General features: G+C 42.0%; 1 protein-coding gene across 1 annotated transcript; it reads left to right on the top strand.

Moving 5' to 3' along the window:
* The first annotated feature begins 213 nt into the window (after positions 1-213).
* On the top strand, positions 214-10,681 carry CASP9 (caspase 9). Its single transcript, XM_063436059.1, has 9 exons — positions 214-404; positions 1,399-1,606; positions 3,414-3,454; positions 3,920-4,096; positions 5,386-5,475; positions 6,517-6,664; positions 8,768-8,947; positions 9,539-9,648; positions 10,393-10,681. Exons 1-9 carry the CDS (start codon positions 273-275, stop codon positions 10,480-10,482), a joined length of 1,176 nt encoding a protein of 391 aa, XP_063292129.1. The 5' UTR covers positions 214-272; the 3' UTR covers positions 10,483-10,681.
* Positions 10,682-11,112: the final 431 nt, after the last annotated feature.

Genomic DNA, 11,112 nt, shown 5'->3' with positions numbered 1-11,112 from the left:
ATTTCTGGTTTATTTAATATCAGTATTCTCCCCAATGATAGGATACTGGGTGACATTACTGGTTTATTTAATATCAGTATTCTCCCCAATGATGGGATACTGGGTGACATTACTGGTTTATGTGATACTGTAAATAATATTCTCCCTATTACATAGCTCCTCCCTGCCACGCCCACACAGTGACGTCACGCTCCGCGCATGCGCTGTGCAGTCTGTTGCCGGAAGTGCTGCGGGATATTTCGGGTTCCGCTGGGATTCGGTTTCGGTTTGACATGGACGAACTACACCGGCAGATCCTGACCCGGAACCGGGTCCGGTTAGTCACCTCCCTGCAGGTGGCGGATCTGTGGGACCCCCTGTTGGAGAAAGGGGTCTTCACCGGAGACATGATAGAGGAGATCCGGGTGAGAATGGGGGCCCCACCTGGTGAGAATGGGGGGCCACACCGGGTGAGAATGTGGGGCCCCACACCGGGTGAGAATGGGGGGCCCCACCGGGTGAGAATTGGGGGCCACACCGGGTGAGAATGGGGGGCCACACCAGGTGAGAATGGGGGCCACACCGGGTGAGACTGGGGGGCCACACCGGGTGAGAATGGGGGGGGCACACCGGGTGAGAATGGGGGGCCACACCGGGTGAAAATGGCGGCCACACAGGGTGAGAATGGGGGGCCACACCGGGTGAGAATGGGGGGCCACGCCGGGTGAGAATGGGGGCCACGCCGGGTGAGAATGGGGGGCCACGCCGGGTGAGAATGGGGGGCCACGCCGGGTGAGAATAGGGGGGCCACACCGGGTGAGAATGGGGGGGCCACACCGGGTGAGAATGGGGGGGCCACACCGGTTGATAATGGGGGCCACACCGGGTGAGAATGATTCTATGAATGAAATGGATAGTCTGAGAATCATGGGAGTTGTAGTTCAGCAACATCTGGAGGGCCGACATTTGGGAAAGCCTGGAGTAGAGGATTGTGCTGCAGTAAGCCGTACCAAGACTAGTTTAAGACCTTACTGTTTACGCTGCACATAAACATCTCAGCCCTTTGACAGATAGTTGACTCTGAATTGCGTACCTTCTGGCACTCAGTAGGTTTAAGGACCAGGAATTATCCCCATCTCCTGTACCATAATACTCCAACACCCAGATCCTCTGATCCAGAGTTATTAAACAGAGCCCACAACTCCCATGCTATTAGCCAGGCATTAACCGGGTTTGAATTTCTTCTCACCGGAGCTAAATTTGTACTCCAATGGCAAGTGGGAAGAGGAACATTTCAGCCCTGCATTATATGACTACTGTCTGTAACACAGTTAACATTGTGGCACTGGTAACAGATGATGGTTTAGGTCATGTTGTTTATTTTAGAATAACACACAGTTTTTGTGATTGTCCTGGCAGAGTGCAGGTACACGAAGGGACCAAGCACGACAGTTATTGATTGACCTTGAAACGCGTGGAAGTCAGGCTTTCCCTCTGTTTATCCAATGTCTGAAGGAAACGGGTCAGCATGAGCTTGCACGGCATATTTTGGGCAAAAATGAGCTACCTGAGATAGCGCCTGCTCCATTCGTGCCAAATCCAGACTATATACCACAATATCCAAACGGTATGTTGGCAACATAAACAGACAATCCAGTACACAAATCATGTCTTACCATCAAAAATGGAAAATACTCCAAATCCAAGCATTTAGCTGTTAATCTATTATTATCTAGGCCATCCGACTATGATATTCATTATCTATTCATACTGCCTTTTATAGCTATGGTTTAAAGTTTTATCTGGATGACTGTAAAAGATATCTGTGGCTCTACTGCAGGCTTTATACCAACTTATCTCAATTAAGTCGTTACTGGGGATGCTGTCACTGCACTCTTCTCATGTAATCATGTCTTTACGTAGTTAAGTCAGCATGCCCACTACAACAAGCTTGCTTTCAGTGTTCTTTTAAAGCAGAGATGGGGAACCTTTGGCCCTCCAGATGTTTTGGACTACATCTCCCATAATGCTCTTACAGCCATAACGCTGGCAAAGCATCAAGGGAGATGTAGTTCACAACATCTGGAGGGCTGAAGGTTCCCCATCCCTGTTTTAAAGGAACACTATAGTACTAGTAGTACAAACTTGTATTCTTAAAGGGACACTATAGTCACTAAAACAACTTTAGCTTAATAAAGCGTTTTTGGTGTATAAATCATGCCTCAACAGTCTCTCTGCCCAGTTCTCTGCCATTTAGGAGTTAAATCACCTTGTTTACACAGGCCTAGCCACACCTCCCTACATGTGACTTCATAGCCTTCATAAACACTTCCTGTAAAGAGTCAACTAATGTTTATACTGTTTTAAGTGCAAGTTGTGTTTAATTAAGATTTTATCTTTATCGTCTGCTCTGTTAATAGCTTGTTACACCCTGCAGAATCCTCCTGTATGTAATTAAAGTTCAATTTACAGAGCAGGAGGTAAACACTTTTTAAAGTAAGTTACATCTGACTGAAAGTGAAACCATTTTTTTCATGCAGGCTGTGTTTGTCACAGCCAGGGGAGGTGTGGCTAGGGTTGCATAAACAGAAACAAAAGTGATATAACTCCTACATGGCAGAGAAAGGAGCAGTGAGTCAATATATGAAAACTGCATCATTAAGCTAAAGTTGTGTTGGTGGCTAAAGTGCCCTGCCTTTTTGGCATTATAGTAATAAATGAAGGATCTTTTATTGCCTTTAACCAGCGTAGAGGCTGGTTGCATCTCGTCCCCCTATGGTGTCACGGAGGAGGCATGTACTCCTCTTTAGCTAGTCCATTCTAATGCTCCTCATGGAGGACCAAATGCACAAACGCGGCGAGCATTGGATCAGTTCTTTCCAAATCTTTACTCCGTTATTGAAGTAGGAAGTGCTCTCAGTGGCTGTCAGTGTAATAGTCACTAGAAGTGTGTTTTCCATTTTTACAAAACTGCAATTTTTCACATTGCAGGGTTAAACCTAGAGGATCACTGCACCCAGCCCTCTTCATTGAGATACATAATTGAGATGAAGTGGCCGGGTGACTTTAGTGTACTTTTAAAGAGGAACACTCACTTTCCATTGTTTTTAATATTATGTTTACTTATTTCCTGTTTTTAACAAATATGTGTTTGCGAGCTTTGAATAATTTTATTAGATGTAGAAATCCACACCATTCTATTTAATTCTTTCCTGGCACCCTGTCAATCCTTATTAGCTCTGTTATTGTTCTGTTATTGAACATAATCAAGAAAGGACAGGAGGAGAACCATGCATTCTGTTTGTCCCGGCTGTCTGTTTGTCCTAAATAACAAATGTTATTTATTATGAAGAATACATTCCTACTTCTCTAGTTTTGAATCTTCAGGATTTTAGGGAGACCTGCAACTGACAAATTACATTTTGTCTCTTCAGATATACCTTCAAAAAAAGAGAACATCTGGGACATTGAGCAGGTTTGTTGTATAATTATTACATTATATATATATATATATATAATATATTAAATTACATGAGTCACAGAGACTACATTGCAGGGAGAAAAAGCAAGTAAAGTGAAAGGGACAATGAAAGCGCTGTGTGAGGCTGACATTGCACATTCAGTGCAAATACCATGAACTCTCAATGTCGCAGAACGTTAGCGTCCAGGTACGGAGCAGATATTTTTATTCCAAATATTCGTATAATGAAGTAATTTGGCAGCAGTGAGGGGATGAGTACATGGATTGTAGTGCAGGATGCAGTGCTTATGGTGCTTTATGTTTAGATTTGCTTTAAATGCAGCAAAACATGTCCTCACGCTCAGCTGGCACAAACTGATACACAAGGAATTCATTGCAGTAATATAATAACTGTCAGAAAGAGAACATTATACAGTAACATTATGTATGGTTTTAATAATCCTTGTCCTCTTCCCTTAGGATTACCCAATGAAGTTTGAGCCCTGTGGCTTCTGCCTTATTGTTAATAACATGGAGTTTGATGAGGGCACTGAGTTATCGTACAGGAAAGGCTCTGACATAGACCGCCGGAAGCTGGAAAACAGATTCCGCTCATTTCATTTTGAAGTTCTTGTAAAGAATAACTTGAAGGGATCAGTGAGTTCTAAACACTCTTCTTCAACTCCCATTTAATAGTCTGTACTTCACGTTCCGTCTCCCACTAATAGTCTGTACTGCACGTTCCGTCTCCCACTAATAGTCTGTACTGCACGTTCCGTCTCCCGCTAATAGTCTGTACTGCACGTTCCGTCTCCCACTAATAGTCTGTACTGCACGTTCCGTCTCCCACTAATAGTCTGTGCTGCACGTTCTGTCTCCCACTTATAGTCTGTACTGCACGTTCCGTCTCCCACTAATAGTCTGTACTGCACGTTCCGTCTCTCACTAATAGTCTGTGCTGCACGTTCTGTCTCCCACTAATAGTCTGTGCTGCACGTTCCGTCTCCCACTAATAGTCTGTACTGCACGTTCCGTCTCCCACTAATAGTCTGTACTGCACGTTCCGTCTCCCACTAATAGTCTGTACTGCACGTTCCGTCTCCCACTAATAGTCTGTATTGCACGTTCCGTCTCTGACTAATAGTCTGTGCTGCACGTTCTGTCTCGTTAAAGGATTAGTGAGTCCTAAACTCTCCTTCAGCTCCAACTAATAGTATGTTTTATGCATTCCATGTCTGTAAGGGATTGCAGAGCTTCTGCTACTTGGGCTACTTGGGCTTTCTGTCTTAGTGCTTAGTGAGTTCTAAACATTCAGCTCTCCCCAATCTATAGTGGGCTTTCTGTCTTAGTGCTTAGTGAGTTCTAAACCTTCAGCTCTCCCCAATCTATAGTGGGCTTTCTGTCTTAGTGCTTAGTGAGTTCTAAACCTTCAGCTCTCCCCAATCTATAGTGGGCTTTCTGTCTTAGTGCTTAGTGAGTTCTAAACATTCAGCTCTCCCCAATCTATAGTGGGCTTTCTGTCTTAGTGCTTAGTGAGTTCTAAACATTCAGCTCTCCCCAATCTATAGTGGGCTTTCTGTCTTAGTGCTTAGTGAGTTCTAAACATTCAGCTCTCCCCAATCTATAGTGGGCTTTCTGTCTTAGTGCTTAGTGAGTTCTAAACATTCAGCTCTCCCCAATCTATAGTGGGCTTTCTGTCTTAGTGCTTAGTGAGTTCTAAACATTCAGCTCTCCCCAATCTATAGTGGGCTTTCTGTCTTAGTGCTTAGTGAGTTCTAAACATTCAGCTCTCCCCAATCTATAGTGGGCTTTCTGTCTTAGTGCTTAGTGAGTTCTAAACATTCAGCTCTCCCCAATCTATAGTGGGCTTTCTGTCTTAGTGCTTAGTGAGTTTTAAACATTCTTTGGCCCATATAACTAGTAAAGTATTCCTTCTATTTCTCTAGGAAATTTACCAAGAACTGCAGGATTTGGCAGCCAAAGACCACAGTAAGCGTGACTGCTGCCTGGTGGTGATCCTGTCCCACGGCTGTGAGGTGAGATTTCTTTTATTTGGCTCCTGGATATATTTTTCTTTATTTACTGTCAGGGTTAATGGAATTTAAAAGAGAATTTCGTATTGTTGGACACCAGGATCCACCATCTCATCAGACACTCACTCCCCTAGTGTTTGTGTTAAGAGATCCTGTCGGTTGGCTATACTGTTATAAATTCACTATACAGATTAATTACCTCTTATCCCAAAGAAGGAAAATAGGAAGAAAAAAAAAACACACTTTTTTGTTTTCCAATGTTCCCTTGAAAACTATAAATGCTTATTAATATATTGCCTGTTTAGTTGGGTCAGTCTGTAAATATAATCTGACTTTGTGCTCTGGGCCATTCTCTCTATTACTTTATAATGCCCAATTTCACTCCTTAGCTTATGTTTATAAATACAGTCACATGAGTTAGAGCCCTGCTCACTGGAGCTTGCAATCTCGGTAGCCCTTGCTATTCAGTAAGGGATCACTCCTGTTGTCATGTGATAAATTCTTCACACACACAAGATCACTGTGTCTCCCTGTAATGCATTAAAGAAGATCCGATGCATAACTTTTTGAGATAGTTTTAGTATATTCATCCAAGTAAACATTATGAATGTACATTGTTTTGTCTGATAGCATTGACGTTTGAATATATTGTTTACATTTTGTGTCTTATGGGAAGGTAGTTTTGATGATGTTCTAAAGCGGTTATTGAAGAGTAAATAATGCAAGCATAAAATTTTATGGCATGTGTTTTGTATTATGTACACATTGTAGGATAACACCGTGAGCTAACATCAGAAGTGTTTGTTTACAAAAAATTTAATTAAAAATTGAATTGTTAAATTTAGGTCAAAATAGCCGATTTGTAAAAATTGATCAATTTAGCTGTAGTCTTAACTTGGCCAGTTTAGCCTGAATTTTGCTATTCGCTGTTTGTGAATAAAGAATTCGATATAGGCATAAGGCCTTCTACATCACCCACATAATACTCAAGTGTTATCTACAATAATTAAGGATGAATAATTAACGATTCTTTTTCTGCTGCAGACACGACACAGGAAGTTTCCTGGTGGTGTTTTTGGGACAGATGGGATACGCATTCCTGTGGAGAAGATAGTCAGCTACTTCGATGGCACCAGTTGCCCCACTCTGCGGGGAAAACCCAAACTTTTTTTTATCCAGGCTTGTGGTGGAGGTAAAATTTTAAATAAATCTCTCTGAGAAAATGTTTGGAATTTTAGTAAAATTGTGTGAATGAATCATTTCAACCCCTCTTCCCTGCCCTATCCATCACTTCCTTTGACGTTCATACTGTCCGCATATTTAAGCCTACTCCTTTAAGAATTACCATCATCTATCGTCCCCCCGGTCATCCTAGACTATTCCTAGGCTACCCCACTTTCTCTCCTCTAGCACTCCTTCCCTCATACTTGGAGACTTTAATCAACAACCTGAACTGCCCTGATGCTTCCCGTCTGCTCTCTGTAACCTCCTCCTTCGACCTCACACAGTGGTCTACTTCAGAAACTCATACAGCAGGAAACACTCTTGACCTCATCTTCACCAATCACTGTACCACCTCTAATCTTTCCATTGTTCCATTTCCTTTATCTGACCACCATCTGCTGAACTTTGACATCGGCATATCCCGTACCCAAATTTCACCACCCTCAACTCTCAATCCCTCTGTTACTGTGTCACTATACCCCACTCCCTCTAACATGTAAACTCACTGAGCAGGCCCTCAATCCCTCTGTTACTGTGTCACTATACCCCACTCCCTCTAGCATGTAAGCTCACTGAGCAGGCCCTCAAACCCTCTGTTCCTGTGTCACTATACCCCACTCCCTCTAGCATGTAAGCTCACTGAGCAGGCCGTCAATCCCTCTGTTACTGTTTTACTATACCCCACTCCCTCTAGCATGTAAACTCACTGAGCAGGGTCTCAATCCCTCAGTTACTGTCACTATACCCCACTCCCTCTAACATGTAAGCTCACTAAGCAGGGCCCTCAATCCCTCTGTTACTGTGTCACTATACCCCACTCCCTCTAACATGTAAACTCCCTGAGCAGGGCCTCAATCCCTCTGTTACTGTGTCACTATACCCCACTCCCTCTAGCATGTAAACTCACTGAGCCGGGCCCTCAATCCCTCTGTTACTGTGTCACTATACCCCACTCCCTCTAACATGTAAACTCACTGAGCAGGCCATCAATCCCTCTGTTACTGTGTCACTATACCCCACTCCCTCTAGCATGTAAGCTCATTGAGCAGGCCCTCAATCCCTCTGTTACTGTGTCACTATACCCCACTCCCTCTAACATGTTAGCTCACTGAGCCGGGCCCTCAATCCCTCTGTTACTGTGTCACTATACCCGACTCCCTCTAGCATGTAAGCTCATTGAGCAGGGCCATCAATCGCTCTGTTACTGTGTCACTTTACCCCACTCCCTCTAGCATGTAAACTCACTGAGCAGGGCCCTCAATCCCTCTGTTACTGTGTCACTATACCCCACTCCCTCTAACATGTAAACTCACTGAGCAGGCCCTCAATCCCTCTGTTACTGTGTCACTATACCCCACTCCCTCTAGCATGTAAACTCACTGAGCAGGGCCCTCAATCCCTCTGTTACTGTGTCACTATACCCCACTCCCTCTAACATGTAAACTCACTGAGCAGGCCCTCAATCCCTCTGTTACTGTGTCACTATACCCCACTCCCTCTAGCATGTAAACTCACTGAGCAGGGCCCTCAATCCCTCTGTTACTGTGTCACTATACCCCACTCCCTCTAGCATGTAAACTCACTGAGCAGGGCCCTCAATCCCTCTGTTACTGTGTCACTATACCCCACTCCCTCTAACATGTAAACTCACTGAGTAGGGCCTCAATCCCTCTGTTACTGTGTCACTATACCCCACTCCCTCTAACATGAAAACTCACTGAGCAGGGCCTCAATCCCTCTGTTACTGTGTCACTATACCCCACTCCACTTTAAAAATCAGCTGGTAAAAGCATGAAACTACTGATCAGTTTTACAATCTACCAAAACAAGTGGTGTTTTTTAAATATTAAATAATGGTACAACAATGACAACCACTTTCGAGAGAAAAGTATTGATGATCACCAAACATTCTAGATAATACGTATAGAATTGCAAGACTGGTTGAATCTTCCCTCAATAAAAGTATTTTTTAAGCACTTTATTTTTTTTAAACAAATTTTCCTTAAATTTCTTATTAAGTTTCTTATTAATTGCTTACTAAATAGAACTATTTTTTGTTTTGTTTTAACAGATCAGAAGGACCGTGGCTTTGAAGTTGACTCGGGAAGTCCGTCCAGCCCCAGTGCTGAGCAATCCCTACAATGTGATGCAACTGCTATTCGACCTGAAGCAGGAGATATGGATGAAACGGATGCTGTGGCGAGTCTGCCCACCTTTAGTGATATTCTGGTTTCATACTCCACATTCCCAGGTATTGGTTCATCCACAAAATCATTCAATATCTATGAAATCATTTCTATTTATTGTTAGCAACAATCCTTTCTGTTGCTGTTATTATGAAGTACATTTGCAGTAGAAGACAAAAACTTGTAGCCCTATTTAATTGTTGAAAATATTGACTTGCTCAAGCCAAGATCGGCAACACAGATAGAGACACTCCTTGGCCTCTCCATTAGTTTCAAACCTACAGAAAAAATCTGGGTTCTAGCAGGTTGTGGTTCGGCAGATACTTTAATTTACCTCTGCAGGATATCAACCTCCAGTCCTTTCATTGGTCTTTTCCAGTTCCAAGCGTATATCAGGCTGTGGCGATAGGTTATTGTATTTCCCACTCAGACAGCAGCAGTATATCGGTAGTGAACGTAGCAGCTGTCCTGTCCCTAGACTCTATTATACAACTTTGTGATCTACTTTAAAGGGACCTTTTTCTCTCTTACTAACAATAATTTAAGTCTTCAGTACTAATCCCACTGCAAGTTGCAGAAAAAGCATATATATATAATTTATTGTTTTTGTTCTGTGGAAATCTAAGTAGTTTAACAAATACATTTTTGTAATACAGGATTTGTATCATGGAGAGATAAGGTAATGGGCACGTGGTATGTGGAAACATTGGATGAAATTTTGGGGAGTCACGCAGGGACCCTTGACCTGCAGAATCTGCTTCTGAGGGTAAGGATTTCCTACTTTACACATTAACAGCAAATAATAATCGTGAGAGGGAAGCACGCACCAAGGTTTTACTTATTTTGATGATGTAAATAGGATCCATTATATTCCCATTATGAATTACATTATTGTATTGGGAATCGTTGTGTTTTGTCTGTTCATAGCTGATTGTTTCCTATTGACACAGGTACATCGCTAGTTCTGCTTTCTGATTGGCAGTTTGTTTTTTTTACCACAGTATTCTGTTATACTTGAAAAGTATTGAAAATAGTATAAATATAATTATTAATTTTTCAGGGTTATTTACTGAAGGGAATTTAACATTTAAGGACAAAACAGCTAAACTGGAAACATTCTCGAAGTCAGATTTTCTTCCAGTTTAAATTGTAAATTCACTTTGAATTCTCACTTTAGTGAACAGCCTGCTTGCAATATGTGGAAATCGCATGAGAGAGGTGAATATATGTATATCTGTATAAGGAGATCTATATATGTAATATAATATAATTACAGGACATTGTAAATATGAATTTAGATATTGATAAGCGTAGCCAGATTTTAATATTGATGTGCGGAGAGAGATGATATTTAAATGAATCGGATTTTATTTATTGTGTCGGCTGCTCTTTAGGATTTTCTCTTCGCTTTGCATAACCGTTTCCCAGTTTAAAAAAAGTAGGGAGTTGTTCAGTGAAAACTAATTTGATGAAAACATTTCATTTAGTTTTCTTTCCTCTTTTGATGCAGGTTGCCAATAAAGTTTCAAGTAAAGGAACATACAAGCAGAGCCCTGGATACTTTAATTTCCTGCGAAAGCGTTTTTTCTTTAGAACGTAGTTAAGATTGCGGTGTGATTGTTGTAGTGTTGAATCATCAGAGCGAGGCTCTGCACTAATCTGAAAGAGAGCTCCACATTTTCAGGTCAGAGTGTTTTGCTTTTAATCCCTTAGTAAATCTCGCCAGTCCTATGCTTGCCTAAAACACTGACTGGATGGTGAGAACGAACTGTGAACTCTCCAAATGCAAAATGATGCAGCACACCCGCCCATGACTGGCGTAACGGCATATTGGCTAATCATTTTAACTCGGTGAGAGTTTATAAATCCTTTTCACTGAAAACCCAGTGCAGGGAAGCTTGAAAAGCTTGGTTAGGGCACATTGAAAGAAGAGATAATGCAGAGTTCTCTACTTTATATTTGCCAAACATGAACTTTTATTCTTATCTGATCCTTGTAACCCAGTGAATAAAGAGGTGTTGACCGAAAATAATTTATATAAAAAAAATGTAATTACATATGTGCACTCTAAAGAGGGGGACAAATCTATTGTTTATGCTAGTTTAAATGCCGACAAATACATTGATTTTTTCTTTCTTTTTTGTTTACATCCGTGTGTCAACACTAATCTGTTATCAAACTTGCGACTGCATTGTAACCCGGACACATGGACACAATAATGGTTATGGTA

Source organism: Pelobates fuscus, chromosome 11 (assembly GCF_036172605.1).
Source record: "Pelobates fuscus isolate aPelFus1 chromosome 11, aPelFus1.pri, whole genome shotgun sequence".
Lineage (NCBI taxonomy): Eukaryota > Metazoa > Chordata > Amphibia > Anura > Pelobatidae > Pelobates > Pelobates fuscus.
Note: the sequence above shows the minus strand (reverse complement) of the source record. Positions and strands in the feature narration are given on the sequence as shown.

Coding starts and splice junctions, on each gene's coding strand:
- CASP9 (XM_063436059.1), top strand. CDS start 273: ATGGACGAACTACACCGGCAGATCCTGACCCGGAACCGGGTCCGGTTA. Junction 8,948..9,538: donor TTCATACTCCACATTCCCAG/GTATTGGTTCAT, acceptor TTTGTAATACAG/GATTTGTATCATGGAGAGAT. Junction 9,649..10,392: donor TGCAGAATCTGCTTCTGAGG/GTAAGGATTTCC, acceptor CTTTTGATGCAG/GTTGCCAATAAAGTTTCAAG.